A 25,631-nucleotide genomic window follows, 5' to 3' on the forward strand; every position below is an offset into this window, starting at 1 on the left:
CGTTCGCGCACTCGAACAGCGACTCCGAGGCGTCATTAAAGATCGCCGCATCATTTTTCCAACAGAATTCCTACGTGACTCGAATCTGTGATTCTCGTAGATTCGAGAAGACATCGCCGAGAAACGACACGTGCTATGCCTTTCCGCACGTTCTTTGCGCTCGCAGAGAGACACGCACGGCGGTTTCCCATTCCGTTTTTCCTGTTAGTACGTCCCCGTATTGTTTCGGGTTGGAATTAACGATCGACCGACGCCGCATACGAGTCGTTATCGGACGGGATCAGTTCCACTTTGTTAATAAGCCATCCCGCGACTTCAAGAAGCGAGGATCCGGGGGAGGACGCGGGGGCGGAGGCGGCGACGGCGGCGGCAGAGTAACCGTGAGTTATTCGCGGCTGTGGTTTCATTAAAAGTACACCGGCCGGCGGTGATCTAATTACCGACGCGGTGCGCGGCTCGTCCGCGTTAAGAAAAACGAACGAATCCCCTTGAAACGGGGCTCCTCTTTCGCGGAAACGGCTGATCTAGATTTATGAGACGCCGCGTCGGTTCTTCCTATTAATCGTCCAACGACACGCCGCTAATTAGAAAGAAAACTCGCCGATACTGGTCGGTCGGTCGCCGACTGATTTTCGCTCGCAGACAGCGGCCCCTGAAATATAGAGTAGCATCCTCTTTGCGGGATTTACTGCACGGGGATGCTGCTGCGAGCTCGCCGAGAATCGCGAAGCTATTTCATATTTTTTATTAACCCCTTCCACCGCGACTTCTTTCGCTGCCTCGTCGAATGGCGAGTCTTCGTTCTTAATCATTTTCCCGGTATACGAGGCGATCGTTGCCTCTTGCATGTCCATGTGTCATTTTGTTCCTACGTTGTTGTAACTGACTGTATTTATAACTAACTATAATTTTAATTATTTCAAATTAATACATTTCTTTTCATCTTTTCAGTGTTCTAAATTGCACCTATTACTCCTAGTCTATCATTAATTATTATTAATACTATATTATTATAACTATCGTTATTATTATTATTATTTTTATTATTATAACTACTGTTATTATTATTTTTATTATTATTATCAGTAATTGCTCCTTATTTTCTTCTTTCATCGCCATTTAATTCATATTCACTATTGCTTCTACTTTTCCATTTCTTTTATACTATAGTATTATTATCATTATTATATTGTAACAGAAGAATAAAGTCTTCTTATGCTAAAAAAATCTTCGTCGCGAGTCTGACACGTTGTTGCAACACGCGACGGGATTAACGACGTCGTTTAAAGACCAAACTCGTCGCGGGACCCAATAATTTCTGGGTCATCGACGGACTTCGTAATCCCCCCCCTTCGTCGCCGTCGCGATCCTTACCCGGGCAAGATCGCGACCAAGGTCAACGAACTGTGCTCAAAGCCGTATTTTTGTGTCGACGATGCTATCAGTTTCAAGAGAATCCGGACGCGACGAAAGACGGGAGACGGGGGGAGGCGGAGGGGGGGGGGGGCTCGACCGTCCGTCGAAAATGCGAATTTAACGGCGCGTCGAGATCCGAAACAATAACGGAGCTCATTGTCCACGACGGAGGGAGGGACGTATAATCGTGTCCCATTCTATCTCGAAGGAAACTCTTAAAGAATTTATGGAATTCGTTTCCGACTCTCCCTGTCGGTCCCGCGGGACCACTGACGGTTTTATTCAGCTGAATGGAGAGGAGCGCCGCGCGCCGCTCCTCGACCGTCTTCCGTCCTTCTTTTCGTAAATTATACACCCGGTCATTACTAGGGGACAAACAGGAGGCGAGACCGCGTATACCGAGACGCCGCCGTCTGCCCGAGCCGATCGAGATTTAATCGGCGGACGATTAATCCTTGCCTTCTCCAACAGGAACGGGGGGGAGGGGGGGTCACGGCTAAATAACTCGCCGCTTCTCCGCGTTCCACTTTCGAAATTTTCTCGGTTTTCGGACGACGGAAACTTGCTTCCACGAAGCCGTAAACAGCTCGGGGATCATCTCTGTGCGATCACGTTTACGACGAGCTTAGAATAATAATTTATTATATATATAATTATATAATATAATATAATAATATATATATATATATATATTTAATTATTATAATATATATATATAATATTTAAATATTATAATATATATAATATTTAATTATTATAATATATATAATATTACATAATATAATATATATAATAAAATATTGTAATACAGGCAACGTAAAAGCAATCGCACGAGCATAATTATAAAAGAATTAGCACATTAATTACAAGAATGATGATGATGATAATAATAATAATAATAATAATAATAATAATAATAATAATAATAACAATAATAAGTGAGTAAGAAGTGGAAAAGACGTTAATATAAATGCAACAAAATAATATGCAAAACTAAAGTAACGGTAATGGTGGAAATAAGGGTAAATGCAAGGAAACACAGAAAAATAGAAGAAAATAAATAGGGGAACTAGATAGCATTAGGCAGGTTCACTGATCATTAGATTGCGTATCTCGCTGCACAATAAAAATATTCAGCACCGATAGGCAGCCGAAAAGCGAGATCGATTCCGTTCTGATAAAAATCGTTCGCGACAAGAAGAGAACAATCGCAGCTTCCGCCACGTTGGTTGAATTCTTCGACGAAGAATTTTCGTTCGAATTCATTTGTTTTTTCTTCTCCGCGAAGGCCGCGGACGAAGGCGCTGCTACAAAACCGGAACGGTAATGCGAGAGGAATTCGATGACGATACGACGCGTGTATCGGCGTGCCACGCTGCGTCATTAGAATTTCTACGGACAGCGCATCGTCGCGGCTTGCAGCCGATTCGAAAAAAATGTTCGAGCCTCCTCTCTTCCCCTCGAATTTCGTAATTCCGACGGCGTACGAGAACGATATCGACGGCCGCGGCAATTAATTATTTCACGTTCGTCGATCGCGAGCGTCGGATCTATCGGTCACGGTCCGATCGACGCGCGATCCAGCTCCCGAGACATTTCTCGTTAAGCAATCCTCTCGAGCGGCGGGCAGCGGATAAGGGTTCGCGCTGGACTATCGATTCCTCGAGCAAAATTGTCGGCATAAACGTTCGAATACCAAAAGGAAATGTTCCCGCGGGAGATGAGCAAGATGGCGGACGCTGACCCTTACATGCTCGTACGGAAAACCTCCCCTGAATTCGAGACCTCGCGTGCTCCGCAAAGATGGCCGCGCAGATATTCCGGGGTTAGCGCGTTTCGTGTCTGCTTCGTTAACATTCCCGTAGGAAAATAATCGTTGGACACTGGATTTTACTATGCGAGAAAAATGTGTAGCTGCGGTTCGAAGCAGCGGAGAGAAAATAGATGAAGAAACGGCTGCGTTACTTTTTCGACCGGTTGGAATAATTAAACCGAGAAATTGATTCGCAAACGACTCCTGTTTGCCGCAACAGGTGCGGACGATTATTGTTTAAGATCCGTAATAATCGCGAACGTTCCAGGCGGCCCGATAAGCTTATCGATCCCGCGCATTTCTATCCACCGTTCGTCGAAATAATAGAAAACGTGGCCTAATAGAGACCGACGGACACAATCTGGCGTACGTATAAAGAAACGACTCGCAGAAACGATGATCGATACGCGGTCGTAATTCCATGTGGATGTAAGAAACGCGTTTCTCTCATCTAACATTATATGAGCCCCCAGAGAAACAAATAAAACGAACGCACAGATTATGGATGGTAAATAAATATTATTACTGTTACACATTTCCCGGAATTCTGCAAGAACGATTGCGATTAGATTCGTATTACCTGCAAGATGAGCTCTGATCGGTTCCGTTCATTTCTATCTAGCAATTTCCGCGAAATAACAGGGGAAAATGCCGTGTCCGACCGACGAAAGGTCCGGTCCGACGTGGAATGATCCGCAGAAATCATAAGTAAAACACACACATACATACATATATATATATATAGAGAGAGAGAGAGAGAGAGAGAGAGAGAGAGAGACGCGCAGAGATGGTTGTAACCATCTACGAGAGGAACGTTTCACCTAAAATTACGGAACCTCCTGGGCAAATAAAAATAAAACGGCTCGTAAAGCCGACGGTTTCCCCGGAGAGAGAGAAAAAAAAAGAAAAAAAGAAAGAAAGAAGAAAATAATCCCAGACCAATTCCTCGAGCGTGAAGACCCTTCAGCCACCTGGAGCACCCAGAGACGAGCGGCCGGCCGCCGGGCGTCCTCTCGTAATTGACCGCGCCAATAAAAAGCCCCCAAATAACGAGCAATAAGTCGGCACATAAGTACTTAAGCATCAATGAGTCATCGTGGGGGCAGATAAAGCCCGCAGGGGAACGTCCGGACGTCACCCCGGAAGCCCGGCAGAGTATCAATAGACAGTATCGACCCCATGAATCAAGCGTGACCGAACGAGTACCCAAACAATACCTCGATTGAGCTTCGGTCGAGATCGAAATCGAGTCGGGCGAACCACCCGACGACGATGTACCCTTCTAAGTGCACCCACCGCCGAAGTTTCCGCGGCGCCCTAATGGCCGCCTCTCGCTCTCTCTCTCCTTATGCCCCGAAAACTTCGCGAGGAGCCCCGCCATTTTTCTCAGTCGTTGTAACGTCCGTTTGCCGTGTCGGAGACAATCTAGCTTCACCGAATCCACCCCTATTTTTAATGGTTGGATCTGCCGGCGTCCTTTCGCGGCACCGTAACGACTGCCTCTCTCGGTCGGCTGTGTCGCCACGCCGTGGAATTCGCTGCCGCGAAAACTTGTCTTCCCGATCTTCGTGACCAACTTTAGCTCCATTGTTCGCTGACCGTGGCGGAAGAATCGGGCTCGACTGCATCCCCTATTTTTAATCGTTAGATCCGCCGCATCCTTCCGCGGTACCGTAACGACCGTCGTCGCCGCGTCGAGCAGCGAATCGGCCACTCCGGAAACTTGCCTCTCCGGACTATTTTCCCGGCCAATTTTCATCGAGGTTTAACAAACTGTTATTTGTTATTTCGCTAGAATTATCTCCGCTGTGCTTCCGACTCAGATAATCCGGGTAACGACCATCGCACTGCCGAGATACGGCGAACTCTCCCTAATTGACGCTCGCATTGTGCACAGAAATGCAGAATTTTGGAAGAGGAGATACAGTTGTTCGAGTCTCGTTTTTACTGTTGCAGTCTCCTCTTCTTAAATCGTCCATTTCTGCGTACAATCCGAGCGTCAATTAGGCAGAATTTATTGTAATGGCGATCTGTCCTCGACAACCCCTGTTTCTACTAGCAGCTACAGTAATGTCTTCCTTACTGACGCTCGCATTGCGCACAGAAATGGACAATTTAGGAAGAGGAGATACGATTATTCGAGCCTTGCAAAGAAATACTAAAAAATGAGCCACAAGTCTTGAACAATCTTCCTTTTCCAAAATTATCCATTTTTGTGGACAATCTGAGCGTCAATTAGAGAGACATCTTGGAAACCCTGATGATCGGCTTTCGTCTATCCTCCTGGTCCACTTCAGAAACTCCCAAGCAATGTCAACCCTTTCATAAGCACTGGGAACTGTGCTTCCCAGCCACTTTTAGTGCGCGCATGGACCATCAGGCTCAAATATTCCCACCGTTGAAAATCCTTATCGAATCGAAATATTCTCGAGAATTCACACTGCGCCCGTGAAAGGGTTAATTCCTCTGGCAGCTTGTCATTCGACCATCCATATTCACGGTGAAATTACAGTAATGTCTCCCTAACTGACGCTCAGATCGCGCACAAAAATGGACAATTTGGGAAGAGGAGCTACGATTTATACGAGCCTTGCGGCACGTTTTTATATTTCTTGACAATTTGTAACTATGAAAACGAACCGCAAGCCTCGAATAATCGCATCTCCTCTTCCCAAATTATCCATTTCTGTGGACAATTAGAGAGAGACATTACTGTATCGCTGGACCGCAGTGTCCATAGCTGGGAAAAGTGCAACGAGACGGCGGCGTAGGGCAAGTCGTCGACTTAATAACCGTGCCAGGATGAATCGGGGGACACGTGACACTGACAACGTCATTTCCGCGGTGGAACAATCACCGGCCCGTCACCGTTTCGGTCACTCGAAACGCTGAATATAACGGAGGCCGACCGGGCCTATTCAGAGGCCGCCATCGCCGCCGCCGGCCAAAGGGGACACGCCGCTCGAATACCGATTCAAAGCATTGTTGAACCGCGACCGTTCGATCACGAATTAAATGGACTTTATCCCGTGAAACGATCGCGGAACAGTTTTCATTCTTTTTCCACGCCCCCGCGTCCGCTCCGGGGCTGCGCACACCGGTGGCCGACACCGGTTCCGGTACAGTCCAGGCCCTCTTTCCGAGGAAAGTCACCGGGACCCTGCGGAAGACCCGCCTGGAAAGTCGGTTTGCTCGCTTTATTAGAAGTGTTGAAATTTTAGCCTCGAACAAAAATTAATCTATAGTTTACTTAGTACTAAGATACTAAGATATCGGTTTACATTTTCGTCGGTTCCGTCAGCGGGCAACGACGGTGATGTAAACTGTATATAGTAGATACCGCGATACATCATCACTGGTACCATTAGATATACATCGTACCCTGACTGTTTGGGGGTCCCAGCATCACGTATACAATGTGAAACGCGACAAATAAAACGTCTCTGATTGGTGGACAAGACGAACCCAAAAAGGGTATAAAAGAAGCGTTTTTTCTTGCCGGACTCTCAGTAGAGTTTGGTCGCTCGATCGTTTTCGCCCATATACCTTCTCTCAATAAAGGAATAAAATAAAGTCCTTTTAAGCAAAGAATTAGAGTATTATATTCATTTTCATTCCATAATCCCAATAAGAAGAATTCGACCAACGTGTCCAATAACGCGGATCTCTCTGCGAATACGGTAAATTCTCCCCGATTTTCCTTGCGCTTGCGAGCAAAAGTGGACAATTTGGGAAGGGGAGAGCTCATTTTTAGGGTTGCCGATGGTCAACAATTATAAAAACGAGGTGTCAAAGGCTCGAACAATCGCATCCCATCTAAAGAAATTTTCAGTTTTTGTTAACAAGCCGAAGGAAAATCAATTTACTGCCTCAGTTGCGACTGAAATCAGAAATATTGCATCGTCCACTGGAAGGCTCATTCTTGCATTTTAAATGTGCGAGGTAAAAACTTTCGAGATCAATTCAGCGAGAAACAAAAGCTAATCGACAATGTATTTTTGCGCTTGCAAGCAAAAATGGACAATTAGGGAAGAGGAGAGCTCATTTTTATGGTTTTCGATGGTCAACAATTATAAAAACGAGGTGTCAAAGGCTCGAACAATCGCATCTCGTCTAAAGAAATTTTCTGTTTTTGTTAACAAGCCGAAGGAAAATCAATTTACTGCCTCAGTTGCGACTGAAATTAGAAATATTTCATTGTCCACTAGAAGATTCATTCTTGCATTTTAAATAATATGCAAGGTAGAAATTTTCGAAATCAATTCAGCGAGAAACGGAAGCTAATCGACAATGTATTTCTTCTTCCAACTTCTTTCCAATTTCACTAAATCGAAAAGAACGTAGGAAATACATTCCTGTATTCCTCGAACGTCTTAATCGTTCTACATTCTACCCGGTCAATTTAATCCTAAGCGAATGAAATCTACAATCTACGGAATTTCTACGAAGCCTACGACCGAATCTCAAAAGGCAACGGCGAAACAGCGACAGGTAGAATTAAAAAGTTTGCCAGCAATAAATCGCACATTTGTTTCCGTCTCGCCACGCGATATGAATTATGGATCTCTCGTTAAGGTTTGCGTTAGCGTCGTTATTTGAAATTACAAATACAGCACATGGCGAACCCGGCGAGCTGTAACTTTTCTTTGACAAGTAGACCGAGCGAATTTTCCATGCAAAGTAACAAATTGTCCGCGCGAATCGCGAGTTACAGTATAGCCGCGTAGACGTTTATTTCTTTTCTCGATAATATATATCAATAAAAGTAAAAACCTTTATTTCGATTCTCGAAATAGATCTCTGTAGCGTTTCGCCGAGAAGCCTCGAGATAAAACTTATAAAACCGATAAAACTTATCAAAGAGTAAAAAATGTGCGCGAGACACGCCGGCATCGTGGGATCCGCGTACGGAACCGAACGAGCAGCATAACGGCCTCGTTGAAGAGGATATTTGCGATTAATCATAATTGAAAGAAGACCTGGCCAACGGGCCCGTCGCGATCCGAGGGAATAAAGCGTGCACGGATAGGGTCGGGGGAACAATGATCGCGGAGATTTCACACCGGCCATTATACTGTTGCGCGCGGTGGAAAACATGTGAAAACCGGGCGACGGTAAACGGAACAGAGAAACCGCTCGGGAATGAAAAGGATTACGATTGTCGGCTGAATGAAAAATCGCCGGGCTGTGAATCAGAGCTCTTAGCCCCCCCTCGTGTGTTTCGTTATTGGAAAGCATTGTCGGCCCGTTTTTGGCCCGGTCTGCAGCGGCCGCGATTAGAGAGCGCTAGTTGCATTTTCGCCGATCAAAATCACATGATCGGGACCCGAGCAATTATTCAGCGCGGAGGAGCCGCGAGGGAAAAGTGGCCCTCTCTCCTCCCGGCGAAAAAGTCGCTGGAACTTTCGTTATAAAATCACGTCAGCGTCGTCAATAGCGATTGAACGTTCTCCCCTCTGTTTCAAAGCCGGGCGATAGCCGGCCGAGATTAACGCGGCCCCGCGTCTCTTCCGCTATCGTGAATTACAACCGAATGATAAGATACGACGCGAAACGCGTTGTCCTCCGTTTGACCCTAAGCGTTATTAGCCGCTCGAAATATTTCTAACCGTTGAAGCTCTCTCTCTGGTTGCGCAACCGAGAGCTGAGCTCCACCAGAATCGTTCGAAGCTGCATCTCTCGTCGCGTGATTGCTTAGGAAAACGGGGACGGATCTCGCGAGCGAGCCAACGAGCGAGTGACTGAGCGAGCTTGCGGTTTCTCAACGTCCTCAGTAGCTGAAAGATTATCCTCCTTTGCTACCGGCACCAAAGAATCCGCGACCCGCCACCGTAGAAACCGACCGACTGGCATGTTTAATCGTAATCGCTCTCGAAATTACAGTAATGTCTCTTTAATTGACGCTCGGATTGTGCAGAAAAATGGACAGTTCGGGAAGAGGAGGTACGATTGTTCGAGCCTTGCGGTTTATTTTTATAGTTATAAATTGTCTGCAATTATAAAAACGAGATGCACGGCTCGAATAATCGTATCTCCTCTTCCCAAATTGTCCATTTTTGTGCGCGATCTGAGCGTCAGTTAGGGAGACATTACTGTAATTTCACCGTGAATATGGATGGTCGAATGACAAGCTGACAGAGGAATTAACCCTTTCACGGGCGCAGTATGAACTCTCGAGAATATATTTCGATTTGATAAGAATTTTCAACGGTGGGAATATTTGAGCCTGATGGTCCATGCACGCACTAAAAATGGCTGGGAAGCATAGTTCCCAGTGCTTATGAAAGGGTTGGTATTGCTTGGGAGTTTCTGAAGTGGACAAGGAGGATAGACGAAAGTCGATCGTCAGGGTTTCCAAAATGTATCTCTAATTGACGCTCAGATTGTCCACGAAAATGGATAATTTTGGAAAAGGAGGTACGATTGTTCAAGACTTGTGGCTCATTTTTTAGCATTTCTTTGCAAGGCTCGAATAATGGTATCTCCTCTTCCCAAATTGTCCAGTTTTGTGCAGAATCTGAGCGTCAATAAGGGAGACATTACTGTAGATCTAAAGTACAGTAATGTCTCCCATACTGACGCTCAGATTGTCCACTAAAATGAATAATTTGGGAAGAGGAGATACGATTATTCGAGCCTTGCGGCTCGTTTTTATAATTGTGGACAATTTATAACTATAACAATAAACCGCAAGGCTCGAATAATCGTATCTCCTTTTTCCAAATTATCCATTTCAGTGGACGATCCGAGCGTCAGTAAGGGAGACATTATTGTATCGCGGTATCTATAACATGCAGTTTACGTCACCGTCGGTGCGCGTTGACGGAACCGGCGGAAATGTAATCTGATATTTCCGAATCTCAGTCCTGAGTAAACTATAGATGAATTTTTGTCCGAGACTAAAGTTTCTTTTTCAGCAATTTACGTGTCGCGTAAAACCATTTTTACGATTTCAGCGATTGCGAACACAGAAAAAAGGGAAACTAGTTCTCGCGTTGATAGAGGACAAATCATTTCTGTACGATTCGGTAAAAATTGATCAAACTATCGTAGACGAGATCGAGAACGCGTGTTCGAGAATAGCGTAAGAACGAAATCTCGACGAGACGCGCGAGAGAATTCGCGGTACAGTAATGTCTCTCTAATTGACGCTCGGATTGCGCACAAAAATGGACAGTTCGGGAAGAGGAGAGATACGATTATTCGAGCCTCGCGGTTCGTTTTCATAGTTACAAATTGTCAAGAAATGTAAAAACGAGCCGCGAGGCTCGAATAAATCGTGTCTACTCTTCTCAAATTGTTCATTTTTCTGCACGATCCGAGGCGTCAGTTAGAGAGACATCACTGTATCTTTTCCGTTTCATCTCCGTGTCCTCGTCCATACCTGGGGACTCTCTGCTGGACTGTCTGGGACAGAGGACCTCGACGACGGTAGCTAAGACGGTTTAATCACCGTTGTTATTTGCTTATTCAATTCCAGCTTGTCCATGTTCCCGACCGAACGAACGTCTTGACCCAGATAGAACAGGAGAGAATCCCTGTGGAACCATGTTCGAATATAGTTCTCCGTTCTTGCTACAGGAACGGCCGGTAAGCCCCACTTTTCTAAATTGTAATTGTAGCTTCCAGCGAGTAGGACATCCTCGACTATTATTTCCCAGTATATTCCAGTCTCTGCAACAACCCTTTCAGAATGTTTATTCATTATTTACGGTAGGGCGCAACGGTACCGCCGGTTAATCCACGGCCACGGAAACGGATGCGCGTCGGTCCCAAGGTTTTATTGTTATTATCGTTGTTATTTCCACGGGCGAGCAGTTCGGCCCCGGTCGGCTCTCCGGTTGTTCGTTAACTTTGTCCCGCGGTGAAAAGTAGCCGGCGGAGTCTGGACACATCCATATTCCGAAATGGCATAAGTTGTTCGCCTTATCTCGCCGGATGCGAACAGCTACGACGGGAGCGTCGGGACGTGGCCGGGATGCAGCATCCCCGAGTGCAACCTTGCAGGAAGGAACGACCACGGTGCACAACACCTCGTTCCATAAGCTCCCGTTATGACTTTTCTTACTGCCGCAGTTTCGGGCCCCGCTCCGGTATACGTCCGCTAATTATCAAGTGCTCGAATAGTCGTCCGCTCGCGAAATTACCACCCGCATTAACGCGTTAAGCCATTTTTGCGTCCAGCCGCTGGCCAGCAGTACAGCGTACAGTAATGTCTCCCTAACTGACGCGCTCAGATTGCGCACAAAAGCGGACAATTTGGGAAGAGAAGATACGATTTATTCGAGCCTCGCGGTTCGTTTTTATGTTTCTTGACCATTTGTAACTGTGAAAACGAACCGCGAGGCTCGAATAATCGCATCTCCTCTTCCCAAACTGTCTATTTCTGTGGACAATCTGAGCGTCAGTATGGGAGACATTACTGCACTTTAGATCTACAGTAATGTCTCCCTAACTGACGCTCAGATTCTGCACAAAAATGGACAATTTGGGAGAGGAGATACCATAATTCGAGCTAAAAAATGAGCCACAAGTCTTGAACAATCGTATCTCCTCTTCCAAAATTATCTATTTTTCTGAACAATCCGAGCGTCAATTAGAGAGACATTACTGTACCGCGAATTCTCTCGCGTGTCTCGTCGAGATTTCGTTCTTACGCTATTCTCGAACACACGTTCTCAGTTTCGTCTACCATAGTTCGGTTAATTTTTATCAAATAGTAAAGAAATGATTCGTCCTCTATCAGTGCTGCGACTAGTCTCCCTTTTTTGCATTCGCAATCGCTGAAATTGTAAAAATGGTTTCACGCGACACGTAAATAATACTATTATTATATAGTATAATGCTATTATTATATAGTATAACACTATACTACAGTGTATCCCGAAAATGTCTCGCAATCCGGAAATGAGAGGTTCCTGAGGTCATTTGAAGCAACTTTTTCCTTTGCAAAAATTTTCTCCGAGGCTTCGTTTACGAGTTATCAACGAAAAACACTGACCAATAAGAGGCGAGCTCGGCTGGCGCGCGGCGGCCCAGCCAACGAGTGCACGGAGCCTAGTTCCGCTCATTGGCTCGGCCGTCTCGCGTCGAATGATCTCGTCCCTGATTGGTCACTGTTTTTCATTAATAACTCGTAAACGAAGCCGCGGATCGCATTTTCGCAAAGGAAAAAGTTGCTTCAAACGACCTCAGGAATCCCCTACTTTCGGATTGCGAGACATTTTCGGGACACCCTGTATAATACTATTATCATATAGTATTCTACGACAGAAATCGTACGAGAAGTTTTTAGTAAATCCAATCTGGTCATTATTATTTTAAAATGATACTCGTTAGAGAACGCGACAATTCTAGCCTTAATTACGAATTTATTATTGGAATGTTTCTGTTCGAAGAACGACAGTACAGAGCATCGCGTGTTAAATGTCGTCATCCCGTTGCCCACGGTGGCTCGGATAACGTCATTTTCGCATTCGCCGTTGTCTTCGCTTCGAACACGCGTTATCGGATGCGACGTTATTTCGAATTTGTATCGACGTTATTTCGCGCCGTTTCCGCGAATCGATATTTCTTCGATAATTAAATATCGAACCTGCCGCGTACGATAAATCGGTCGAGACGTACCTATCGATTCGCGTCGTTCCGAACGTTCCGTAACTGGAACGTGCATCCTCTCTCTCTCTCTCTCTCTCTCTCTCTCTCTCTCTCTCTCTCTCTCTCTCTCTCTTCGTTACACCGTGTAATTTACTTAGCGAGAAAAGAGCGCGGGCGATTATTCGAATTTCTTGTCATTGATCCGGTCGTGCGCTTTGAATTATGTTGGCAAGCGTGCAAGGGACGCGCGACGGCGTCGAATGTTGTGTACGCTCCAAAACAAAAACAAAGCTGACACACGACCGACGACGACTGGCGCGACAAATGTCATTGTATCCCGGGTAACAAGTACACCGGCGACAGGATTTTTTTCAAAAACCTTGTTGCTGCTGGTGCTGCTGCTTTTACCCTGGTTAAAGTAATTACGATAACCTGTTAATCGCGTATCTGCCACCTGTCAATTATAAACGTGGATGCTTTTCATCGATCACGCTCGTGTCACCGATACTCAACCATATATATGTATCTATATACAGGGTATCCCACGTTTTAATGTTCAAACTTTGTCAGTGTATTCTATGGCACAAAGTAAGAAAAAAATGTTATGTGAACATAGGTCATATAGAGCTTTATTAAGAAGTTATAACAAAAATTCAGAATAGGTATAGTAATCAACTCGCTGTTACTGCGAGCATTGGCTCGAATAGCTCAACACAAGCCATGTGTTTATGTAAACTGTGTTGAATTAATACATTTCGAAACGTATTAATAACCGTTGTTGACAATACATGATCGACATCGATCGAAGATTTATTTTTATTTTTTATTTTCTTTTTTAGTCGATTACTATTCCTATTCTGAATTTTTGTTATAACTTCTTAATAAAGTTCTATATGACCTATGTTTACATATTTTAATATTTTTACATATTACATATATTATATAATATACATATAATATACATATATTACATATATTATATAATATACATATAATATACATATATTACATATATTATATAATATACATATAATATACATATATACATATATTATATATTACATGATATTTCTACATATTTTTGATATTTCTATACGACCTATATTTTCATACTCTGTGCCATAGAATATACTGACAAAGTTTGAACATTAAAACCTATATATATATGTATATACTGTTTGCCCGATGATCTGAAAAACTTCGCTTAGTTCTACGTTTCTCGGTCCGTAATCTACGCTTCGGTTCTCAAATTAATAATTCAGCACTACTTAATTATTGAACACACTCGTATTCTACGAGCAATCGATATGACCCCGATAGGAATACTAGGTTTTTAAAAATCGAACCCGCCACGCGATCGATTCACGTTTTCATCGTAGTCCGAGACTTCCGTCGAAGCTGGTTTTTCCTCCACTTTTGAACAGCCACGGTTTTAAGACGCGGTTCGCAATGACATAACGGTATCGGGTTTTAATAAAGTGCACAGAAAAAATACGCTATCGACATTGTTTACCGCTGGACGCTGATCGGTCAGCGAAACGTTTCGACTCTCTGCACCAGGGGTGTCAAACTCAAAAGCTAACTTGGGCCATAATAATAAATAAACAATGCTTAACTTTAGGTGGACCGCAAAAAAAAAGAAAAATCAATGTTCGTAGAAACAAATATTTTCATTTTGACTAGTACATTGTAATAAACATATATGAAGTTAGTAATAATAGTAATAATAGTAATAATAATAGTAATAATAATAGTAATAATAATAGTTAGTAATAATAAAGTTAAATTATTGTTTACGTCCTGATACTTGACATCAAAAATGTTCATCTCGGGCCGCGAGTTTGACACCCCCCTGCTCTACACACACACACACACACACACACACACACACACACACACACACACACACACACACACACACACACACACATGAATTTATACTTCTCGGGCCCCGCGTATCCTCCAGCATATTAACGCTCTCACGCGGGAATCCCACAACTACAGCTTGCTAAATTCCATGTAGAACCGAGAAGGGTGACCGTGAAGTCACCACCCATAAAAAGAATATTTACATCGCGTCCTTCTTCTTCTTCTTCTTCTTCGTGCCATGAAAGCTTTGTATACGTTTCTTCATATCGAATATTCAAAATTCTCGTGTCTCTGCGCGCGCACATCGGCCGATTTCGAAAGAAAGTAATAGAATTGTATAATATATAATTCTGCTTAATAATATTATTATTATTTGTTTATTAATAATATTATACAATTATATAATAAGTAACAGAATTGTCTTTTTTTTATCATTTGTTGTCACCGAAAAGATCGCTCTAAATTTACAACGTCGCACACGTTGATCGAAATTTCAGATCGAATTTTCGATCTGACACGTGATCGTATACGAACGGGTCACGACGGACCCGGCATTCGCCGGGAACTGGATCGCAGGCTCGGCTGAAAATTTGGTCCGCTCGGCGGTAAAAGACAAGAATGAACGAACGCGCCGTTGAAACGCGGCGATGGGACGTTAATAGGTTAAAAACCGTCGGCGTTCGATCGCGTGCTCTGCTATTTACGGTTCCCCGATACTATCCGCCGTACTACCGCGGCTATTTACTACCACCAGCGTATCCGGGGGGCCTGGTTTACAGGTTAGAAAACGAGTATACCGTTAAGCAGACGCCGGTGCCAGTGACAGTTTGTATCGCATCGCGGAGTCGATAGGACGTGGGCAGAGAGGAGAAGCGTCGTCGTCCCGACTCTCTCGTCGTCGGGAGCATCGAGCAACGCTCTCGTTCGAATCTCTCTCTATATGCGTGTCCGTCTCTCTTCTTACCTTTTCTACGATATTTCCCACGCCGGGAGTCGCCCGTCACATTCCAAGAAGCGTTGACGCGCGACGCAGTAGCCGGTCGCCAACGATGACGATGACGATGTATCCCCGGATATCCCAGATATCTGGCCGACGGCGAGCTGTTCCCGCGGTTAACCATCCAAGAGGGCCAACTCCAGGCTTCGCACGCGCGTCCGTCTCGTTTTTCTTTTTCACGCCACGCGAGCCCCGACGCGACGATGTCCCGTGAAATCCACGCCGACAGAGAGCAGTCGCACTGTCAACCGCGCCACTATCATCGAGCCCCGACGCGGAACGCGCGAGAGAGGAACGTCGGCGAAGGAAAAATACGTATCTCCGGTTCCGTGACGTTATCCTTTGTCGCCTGAGTCACACGCAGTAGCGGCAGCGGCGGCGGCGGCGACGACGACGCGCTCCGAAAAATCTGCTCGGCGACGATATCAAATCTGTTCTCGCGTGCCTTTGCTCGCTGGGTACGGGCGTACGCGGACTGCTATGGCTAGCGAGAGCAGAAGCGTGCGCCTCGTACGCTCGGACAACCGAGCTGCGATAATACGCTCGATCGTGACCGCTGATAGCCGAATCCTCCCGCACCAGGATCTCGCTCCGAGATCCCGAACATCTCCTACACAAACGCGCCGTCGGCTCTCTCTCTCTTTCTCTCCCACCGTCACGCTGTCTCTCTTCTAGGCTCTCTCGGCTCTCCTGTTGTGCCCGTCTCGGTGTACGCGTCGCGAGAGCGCGAGGCCAACGATAGCGCTCCGGATTCACGCGGCACGGAATTAACTCGCGCGTGGAACACTGACCGTCTCAATAGGCCCGCGATCGGGACGTCCTGGCATCCTGGTACGGGCGTCTTTCCTCTCTCGGTGCACGCGCGCACCGTGTGCTCTCCGGCCGCCGTCCTCCTCTCCTCCTCCCCGTCGGGGCGAGTTGTTTCCCCCCGCTTCGACAGAGCAACGTCCCCGTGACAAGGCCGGTCGAGATACACACGCACGATACGTGGCCTCCTCCCGACGAGAGAACGAACGAACGAACACCGACCGCACTTTTTTTCTTCTTCCTGGCACCCGTGATTGTTACGGGGCCCCGCGTTTCAACGGACAGCCGCGGCCTACGCGAGCGATACGACCGCTCCTCGACGATCCCCTGGGGACACGGCGGCTTCCGGGACACGATTTCGAGCGTGCACGTGCGGCAGAGTACGCAGAAACCGCAACTTTTTTACGGACACATCCCCGTACTTGTCTCCTCCTCGCCAACGCCTACACGATACACATTGCACGCAGCAACGACGCCCCTACACGCCGATCCCAGCGGCTCTCAATCCCTGGTGTCCCACGTCGATGCTTCTCAATGGGCCGTTTTGTCCCTAGATTGGTGTCCCTAGGACGGTCCTCCCGGCGCCGCACGGAACTAGCATGAAAGACGGCGACGCCGTTCGTCGGCGGTGGATTCTCCGCTGCCACGTGTAGACTCGTTCGACTCGTCTGTATTTCATTTTTCAACGACCGTAGTTTGATCGCGAGACGAATGTTTGATTGCATTTTTTTTTTTAATTCCGAGAGACGAGACACATCGGAAGGATGGAAGTTACTGCATAGGTGAACATAGACGCGATCGAAGAATGTACCTAGGGAAATTTAAGTCTGTGACATTATTTTGGGCTGTGTACGGAAGAAGGCGTACTTGGAAAAACGTTTACGAGAATTACTTTCGGTGGAGATGTATAGTCGTTCTTTTCATAGATCGCGCTCTCGTTAGTTGTGTTAATTTTTAATTAGAATATTTAGAGTTTTTAACATACTTGTCGATGCAATTTGAACGCCATCTATCGAGAAAACGCGCAAACTACTGGACAATTGATAACACTAGATGGCGCCGCGATCTGGTTCTTATCGTAAGAAAAAGATCGCTGGATTATACATATGGCGACATCTACCAAAAGACGTCCAAGCTACTGGACAATTGATAATACTAGATTCGTGATAGTTTGCGTTCAAATTGCATCGACAAGTATGTTAAAAACTCTAAATATTCTAATTAAAAATCGAGCAATCCGTTTACAAGTTCCACCACTTTTCTCCACAAAATAGCAGTACTACTCACTTTCTATAAAAACAATAAATATTTATTATAAAAAAGAATATAACAATGTATAATATTAAGTAAATTACTCCTTATTTTAATTCGTAAGCTTGTATGATGCCACAACAAAGATTTATGAACTGTATATACTCGCTCCCACCGTCCAACAGTCTGTAGTTGCATTCCTACAAAACGGAGCGTAATTAATAATACAAATCCGAGTAAATATAGTTTTTCTACAAAATTTAAGGACACTTACTCCAAGCCGATCAGCTATCAAAGCTTTCTGTTTATCTGATAGTTCATTGGAGTATATAATTTTTTCACTTAGTTGCTCAATTACCTAAGGAAAAAAAGGAAATTAGAATATTATCATGATGTACAAATGCCTTTGCCCAATTAGTGCACTCACTTGTGACGTGGCATATGCTTCCAACATAAAGTTATCCACAAAAGCTTCAGCCTTGCTATAGTTCTTTGTTCTACACACATCTAACAATTCTTCCAACCATTTATCAGGAACAATCTGTAATTTTTTAGATCGTATTATATTAAAATAATGACGATAGAATTAACTAACAGGTTGTAGAGAAGAGGACAAGTTACCCCGATAATTTCGAGGACATCGTCGATCGTAATTTCGATGCCTTTGCCCTTTAATCTTGTAATAGACTGCAGACACGTTATAGCACGTCTCAGATCTCCTCCTGAAGCTTCCACAATTTTCAATAGAACAGGTTTTTCTGCTTTTATATCCTCCTTGTCACAAATATATTCTAATCTCTCAATAATTTTGTTTTCTCCGAGAGGCTTAAATCTGAACTTTGTACAACGAGAAGTCAATGGTTCTATGATTCTTGAGACATAATTGCAAATCAAACAGAAACGTGTACTGTGCGATTCTTTCTCCATAGTACGACGAAGAGCAGCTTGCGCCGCACTGGTCATACTGTCTGCTTCATCCAGGATAATAATTTTAAAAGGTGGACATTTTTTGCCACTGGAAAAAAATTATTCCTGTGAAAAGTATTATTCCCATTCTATGTTGTAGGATGGAGGTATTAAGTTTTCATTGCCTCAGATTGTGCCGTTCTCACAGAAACCACACGAGCACAGCAGCAGACTGCCGAAGAATAGTATATAATCTAGTTGTCTGCTCTAGAAACAGAACCAAAAGTTCGAATACTTTACGATACTTCTGGAATAGCCTGTCCATAGCATTTTATTATTCAGTTGGTAATAAGAGTTAAAAGAATACTTGGTTATAACACCTGATAACAACCATATTCTTAAAGCAGTCTCTGTGCTTAGCTCCAACGTGGTTCTCAAACCTTTTACTAAGCATCATTGGTATTCTGATTTTGTTATACTTATAAAAATGATTCAAATACAAACTTACTCCTCCCTCGTGCCACCCGCGGTAAGCTGAGCGAAGGTCTTTATCTTATCTCTAACAACTTGGATACCTCTTTCGTCGGAGGCATTTAATTCTAATATTCTCTGTTTGTAAAGGCTGCCAAATAACTGTCTGGCTGCAGCCAATATAGTACTCGTTTTACCAGTACCAGGAGGACCATAAAATAGCAGATTTGGAAAATCACTACCTTTCATACATTGTTTCAATACCTCAACCACTTCACCTTGTTCGACTACGTCTTCGACGGTTCTGGGGCGGCTGGAAAAGCACGAAAATCTTTATTTAAACTCATTAGAATATATTGTAACGCGTGATTCTGAATTAAGGTTAAACCGCAGCGATACTCACTATTTCTCAACCCATGGCGGCGCAGGACCACGTTCTTTCGCACTAGAGGTCGAAGGCTTTCTCGACTCTCCAGCTCCCAATTTTCCAGTTTTTAAAAAAGCGTGCATGTTTTTTCGTCAGCTCTGGAACTATCTGGAACTACTGTGAAACTAAACTCAAAATTCAATTAACCGGTGGAGATTCGTTCCCGCGCATTTTCCCTTTCGATCCACTCACGCCACTGTCGGAAATAAAATGCAATAAACTCCTATACACCTCTATAAGCCACCTACGTTTCTATGAATTACACTAGATCTCGAAAATTCCTAAATCTTTTCGTTGAAATTATAACAATATTCAAATGTACGAGATCGGTCATGAATATTTGTACAAACAAACGTGTAACAAAATGTAAGAGGATATCGAATACATGGAGAAGAATAAAAAATCTGACAATTTTCGAACTTACCGCACGCGTTGGCCTAGTTCCAAATTTCCCTCAGATTAGCAGCCACTCAGGCTCGTTACAAAACGAGCAAATTTGCCGTTTGTTCGTCGCGTATCGGCATTGTAAATAAAACGGAATGCTCGGCCGTGTACTGGTTTATCATACGCGTGATAAGGAAGAAGAATTTTTCTTAGGGTAGCTCGGATGATTGTTACCGTGCAACGACGTGTGTCCCAAATCATCGTTACCCCCATTGACATTATTTTTGTTGAGTTATCGTGCTGGGCCCCATTGAAAACAGTTTGAAAAATTACAATCGATAATTGTAATATTCATTTGGCGATTGTCAAATAAGACTTTGCGTGATCATCCGTGTAGAATGGAGCGTAACAATCGGTTCTACATCAAAAGATATTTAACTTACACTACGGATCCGATGCAATTCAATGTAAATTAAACGGGCATCGGTGTTGGCGTGCTTTCTTATGCAGCGATCTCTCACTTTAAACATGTGATATTTTCTTGTTGGCCTTACTTCGACGCAACACGTTTAAATAATGGTGTTCTGGATCTTTTCTCTGATAGCAATCATTTTGCATTTCAGTTCCGCTCAGACCAGTACGTATTCATAAATACTGTGTACCATAAAAGAGAGAATTTTCTATTTGTATTTGCTTGTTTCACAGAACCAGAATCCGATGGTTATTGTCTCCCCTATAGGGGAAAGATCTGCAAAAAGTATCTAGATGGTATCGGGAAAGTATGGTTCAACGACTCCAACATTAATCCTGGAGGATTCCTGAATGAACAGATTACCACAAATTTGTGGAAGGAGTTGATAGAGAAGCTTCAAGAACCATGTCGTTCTGCCGCAGAGGTAGCCAGTTTCTTAAATAGCAACCAGATTTTTTTACTAACAATGTTATTCTTTCAGAAAATGCTGTGCATGTATGCCTTTCCGCAATGCCACAACTCGGTTGGGCTGCCATTATGTTACGAAGATTGCATGGCAGTACGTCATCAGTTCTGCTTTAACGATTGGGCAATGATAGAAGACAACAAGCAAAGGAAGATTTATATCAGATCAAGGGGACATTTTACACTTCCAGAATGCGAATCACTGCCAAAAGTAGTCAAAGGGAAAGTCACTTGTTCGCACATTCATTTGACTGATATGAACGAAGAGCTTGTTACATGTAATGCAGACTTTAAAGAAAATTCTTTTTCAATTTGATATGTGCTTTCTTTTACTTACTTATTGTTTCAGATGATTGTGTCAAGGGCAATGGTAGGTTTTATATGGGCAAAGTAAATACGACAAAGTTTGGTTTAGACTGTCAGGCATGGAGTGCACAAATACCCCATAATCACGACAGACCACCGGACGTCTTCCCACAAATTCGTGACGGCGAGAACTACTGTAGAAATGCCGGTGGAGAGGAACCAATGCCATGGTGCTTCACCATGGATCCTGCAAGACGGTGGCAACATTGTGATATTCCTATATGCGGTACGTTATTAATATTTAACGAGTTATCCGTTTGAATTGTCTATATTCATGGTCTGTTTCTTTTTTTGTCTATTATTTAGATAAAGTAACTAGTAAAGTACTGGATGTCGACCCAAAAGACTTAACAATGACTACACTGTTTACCCCAATGTTTATACTAATACTGTCCTCATTGGGATTTGTAATTATAGTCGGAACCGTATTGTCGATTGTTTTGAGTCACAGGCTTCACAAACGACACCAAGGATACAACCCAACAAATAATCAGGTACACTAAATCTGCTTGACTCTAAAATAATGCAGAATTAAAAATTATGTACTTGTGCAAGTTGTCCAGAAAAATTTTGCTGGGTCTGGACTTAATCTATCACTAGTTCTTTCAGTTATCAGCCTTAAATTTTTGGGTAATCTAGGAAAACTATTATTATCAAAGTCTGTAATGCCACATTATTTTCAGTATATAACCATCGATCTGGACAAACTGCCGAGCAACAACGCGTATCACAAGACAAGTGCCCAGCTGAATCCGAAACTGGAGAAGCTGGAATTCCCAAGGAACAATGTTATCTATGAGCGAGACTTAGGCCAAGGTGCTTTCGGCAGAGTATTCCAGGCGAAGGCACCCGGGTTGGTCCCAGGCGAGGAGTTCACAAACGTTGCTGTCAAGATGCTCAAGGATGAGGCATCGGAGGACCTGCTAAAGGATTTCGAGCGCGAGGCTTGTCTTTTGGCTGAATTCGATCACCCTAACATTGTGAAATTGCTGGGCGTTTGTGCGCTAGGACGGCCAATGTGCTTGCTGTTCGAGTACATGGGACGTGGTGACCTAAACGAGTTCTTGCGGTCCTGTTCACCCGGTAATTACATTATCCGAAGCTTGGAAAGGGACGAACATTTCACGGACTCGCGTCTGTCGCACATGGACTTGATCAACATCGCGCTGCAAGTAGCTTCCGGTATGGTGTACCTGTCCGACCGGAAGTTCGTTCATAGGGATCTCGCCACGCGCAACTGTTTGATCAACGACCAAATGATCGTGAAGATTGCCGACTTCGGGCTGTCACAGAAAATTTATCTGCAGGATTACTACAAAGGGGACGAGCAGGATGCGATCCCCGTCAGATGGATGCCTCTAGAGAGCATATTGTACAACAAATACACCGTCGAGTCCGATGTATGGGCGTTTGCGGTGTGCTTATGGGAGATATTTAGTTTCGCTCTTCAGCCTTACTATGGGATGACCCACGAGGAAGTTGTAAAGTATATTAAGGAAGGAAACGTCCTTCAATGTCCGGAGCACACACCCTCGGCGATCTATGATTTAATGAAACTGTGCTGGAACAGGAGACCATCGGACCGACCAGCGTTCAGAACCATTTACAACACGTTGGACACCATAAAACACAATTTAGAAGCGGAGAACAAGTCGGACAGCGTGCCGCTGCGTATTCACGTTTGAACCTGATAATAATTTGTACTAAATAGGAACTCTATGATCCTAGAGAATTAGCAAATAAGTGATATTTATGCAAAGGTAACGGTAAGTGAATGGTAAATCGTACCTACGTGTTGCGCGTAACTGCCTTTGTTATGTTTGTTGCGTAGCCTCGTCGAACGAACTGACTGAAATGTTTATAAAAAGCGTTTGATATTAGTAGCCATTGTGTTTTACAACATTGAATATTCGAGTAAAACAAGGGCACAAATTCATTTACCTATTTTTTTTTAGTTCTTTGCTTGTAAATACATCACGTTACATTGAATATTTTGTTTTTAGAATGACTTTTTTTCTTGTTTTTTTAAAGACTACAACGAAAGTCTATCTAAATTGTTTCTAGACCACATTCCTAAGCGAATGGAGTAAGATGATATTTGGAACGTTTCCAGTACTCTACTGCTAATTTATGTTTATCCATAATTTATTTATATGCGTGTTTAAACTATTTTGTATCGATTTTACATGAACTTTTGTATTACGTTTACATCTATTGTGATTTCACGCATTCCGTCAACGAATTTTACAACATTACACGTACTGCCAGTGAGGATACTGATGATGAAGCATACTGAGATAAAGATTTCTGTGGTAACATAATACCGATAGATACAATGTTTCTTGTGTAAGTAGTAAGCAGACTGCCGATTTTTATACGCCGTAAAAAAATCATTTATTTATAATTGATATCAGCAGGCTATCAGTTTCATCGTATTTATGAACAAAATTGTCATTGATATTTCTTGAATCACAAAAAAATGAGACTTTATATTATATTTTTACAAATTTTACTGCCTTGTTACTCTCACGATTAGAAACTTGAAGACTGATGATGCATTTTTTAAAAATAAGTTTGAACAGTATAAATATGTAGTTAGTAATTATTTTTTTGAATTAGTTGCTTTATCAAAGCGCGGAGCTTCACCCTTCATTTGACTTGATCATAACTACACATATACCTATATATTTATACGTAATTATATGTATTAACGAATACATTTGCTGTATTTCCTCACTTCAGAACTGGAATATCTTAAGAGACATATGCTATGTTGGCAGACAGACTTTCCTATAGATATTTATATATATAAATATATTATATATATATATGAAAAAGCAACAAATAATGATGTTTCGGTGAAGCCTAACACAGATAATTGACCTACTGAATTTATATAAACTACGTGAGCGATTCGGCCATAAAAAAGAATGGGTTTATATTTAGCGACGTTATATGTAAACTGTCCTTAATTGTTAGATGTTAGATCGTTGCTGTACCAAAAATAGCCTATTTAATGTACGAAGAATATCAATGAAAGCTATTATGACAAATGTTACAGTAAAGAAAAAAGAAATGAAACATTAAGTGAGTGTATACTGTGCAACTGTTATACATTAAGGTTTGAAAGTAAATCATTACTGTGCTGTAAAACGATATTTAAATGAATGTTTTAATTGTAACATAGAATTGATTTAGAGTATTATTTGTTCTACGAGATATATGTATAACGCGCCTAATGCATTTTTCCTATCATAAGGATACATTTTCTTTTTTTTTTTATCAGAGCAGGTATTTACTTTCAACTGTTGTGATACAATTCAGCACCTTCTAAGTGATATTAAATGTAATCCTTGCTTATTCCGTATTATGTAAATGTATTATAACCAGTCTATTAATTTGTGAATGTTGTATCCTATTCTTAAGTACCATAGATACGTATAGCTAATGAATGTCATTGTCTATTTGGTTCTCAATGAGTATGCATCGCAATAGGCAGTCGAATGTTCTTCGTTCCGCTGTAATTCTTGGTTGAGCATTAACAAATACTAAATGTAATACACGAAAGAAGATGAAAAAAAATGTGAATGCAATATCCGAATGCTCTTCCATAAACCTTTTTATACACGACTTTTATATTGTGAAAAGAGAAGAAGAACTTCTACCAAGTTTGTGCTCTTACATCTGTGTACTTGTATCCTGTATAAGTAGTATTGTACGTGATATATATTTATGATGGTACGTACATAAATGCGTATCCGTCGGCGACCAAGAAAGAAACTTCTGGTATTATATACATTCGTTGAGTTCAGATACGTTATTGACAATGTAGACTCTATTCTGAATTTTATGTACAACAAAACTGTAATCTAATCAGTAAGAACATCGAGATTCCTCGATAATCTATTTTGAAGATCAGAGATGAAATTCATAAGTATCGGACTAAAATGAAAACAAATATATATATATTATATATAATTTAGAGGTAGCGACGTCTAATTTACATGTTCCTTTTTTCTCGCTGTAGAGAATCGTATTTAAATAAAAGTTAATGAAAATTATACAGGGTGAATCGTAAGAAGTAAGACAAAATGAAGATTTCAATGCAAATTTTATTTAGAGCGTAATACCATCTACCACGTGCTTTCGGGAAGTAATTAATGTTCAGAAAAAAAAGTTATGCTTATCTTTCAGGAATATGCAACATTGGTCTTAGGTATTTTTATTTAAAGATTTCTTGTGATTCGCCCTGTGGATTTTATTATTACGAATATCGGGGAATTATCAATGAAATACTACAAACGTGTTGAAAGAAGAACTGCTATGAAACTTTTACTAATGTACAACTTTTACAAGAAATAAACAACCAATTTCATGTACACTGTTTTTC

At 42.8% G+C, this 25,631-nt stretch overlaps 3 protein-coding genes across 12 annotated transcripts in view; 1 reads left to right on the plus strand and 2 right to left on the minus strand.

Moving 5' to 3' along the window:
• p120ctn (adherens junction protein p120) overlaps positions 1 to 16,987 on the minus strand; it is a 64,764-nt gene extending 47,777 nt beyond the window's left edge. For 6 of the 9 annotated variants that reach the window (XM_033487097.2, XM_076518933.1, XM_033487098.2 and 3 more), the window contains exon 1: positions 15,660 to 16,986. The gene's annotated coding sequence lies outside the window, so the exon portion shown is untranslated. Of the gene's footprint in view, positions 1 to 15,659 lie in introns of all 9 variants that reach the window. The other 3 variants (XM_033487090.2, XM_033487091.2, XM_033487093.2) reach the window with 3 other exon arrangements.
• Positions 16,988 to 17,786: 799 nt separating this feature from the next.
• On the minus strand, positions 17,787 to 20,117 carry LOC117229817 (replication factor C subunit 4). Of its 2 annotated transcripts, XM_033486639.2 has the most exons (7): positions 19,979 to 20,117; positions 19,531 to 19,750; positions 19,165 to 19,440; positions 18,372 to 18,765; positions 18,178 to 18,291; positions 18,025 to 18,108; positions 17,787 to 17,950 (listed from the first exon to the last, which is right to left on the minus strand). In XM_033486639.2, exons 2-7 carry the CDS (start codon positions 19,635 to 19,637, stop codon positions 17,858 to 17,860), a joined length of 1,068 nt encoding a protein of 355 aa, XP_033342530.2. In that variant the 5' UTR covers positions 19,638 to 19,750; positions 19,979 to 20,117; the 3' UTR covers positions 17,787 to 17,857. The 2 variants fall into 2 exon arrangements, with proteins under 2 accessions (XP_033342530.2, XP_033342532.2); XM_033486641.2 differs by lacking the exon at positions 19,979 to 20,117 and having other exon boundaries at positions 19,165 to 19,458; positions 19,531 to 19,827.
• Positions 20,118 to 20,434: 317 nt separating this feature from the next.
• On the plus strand, positions 20,435 to 25,620 carry Nrk (Neurospecific receptor kinase). Its single transcript, XM_033486636.2, has 6 exons — positions 20,435 to 20,575; positions 20,644 to 20,834; positions 20,892 to 21,153; positions 21,225 to 21,467; positions 21,548 to 21,735; positions 21,925 to 25,620. Exons 1-6 carry the CDS (start codon positions 20,515 to 20,517, stop codon positions 22,924 to 22,926), a joined length of 1,947 nt encoding a protein of 648 aa, XP_033342527.1. The 5' UTR covers positions 20,435 to 20,514; the 3' UTR covers positions 22,927 to 25,620.
• Positions 25,621 to 25,631: the final 11 nt, after the last annotated feature.

The sequence above is a fragment of the Megalopta genalis genome, chromosome 2 (assembly GCF_051020955.1).
Source record: "Megalopta genalis isolate 19385.01 chromosome 2, iyMegGena1_principal, whole genome shotgun sequence".
Lineage (NCBI taxonomy): Eukaryota > Metazoa > Arthropoda > Insecta > Hymenoptera > Halictidae > Megalopta > Megalopta genalis.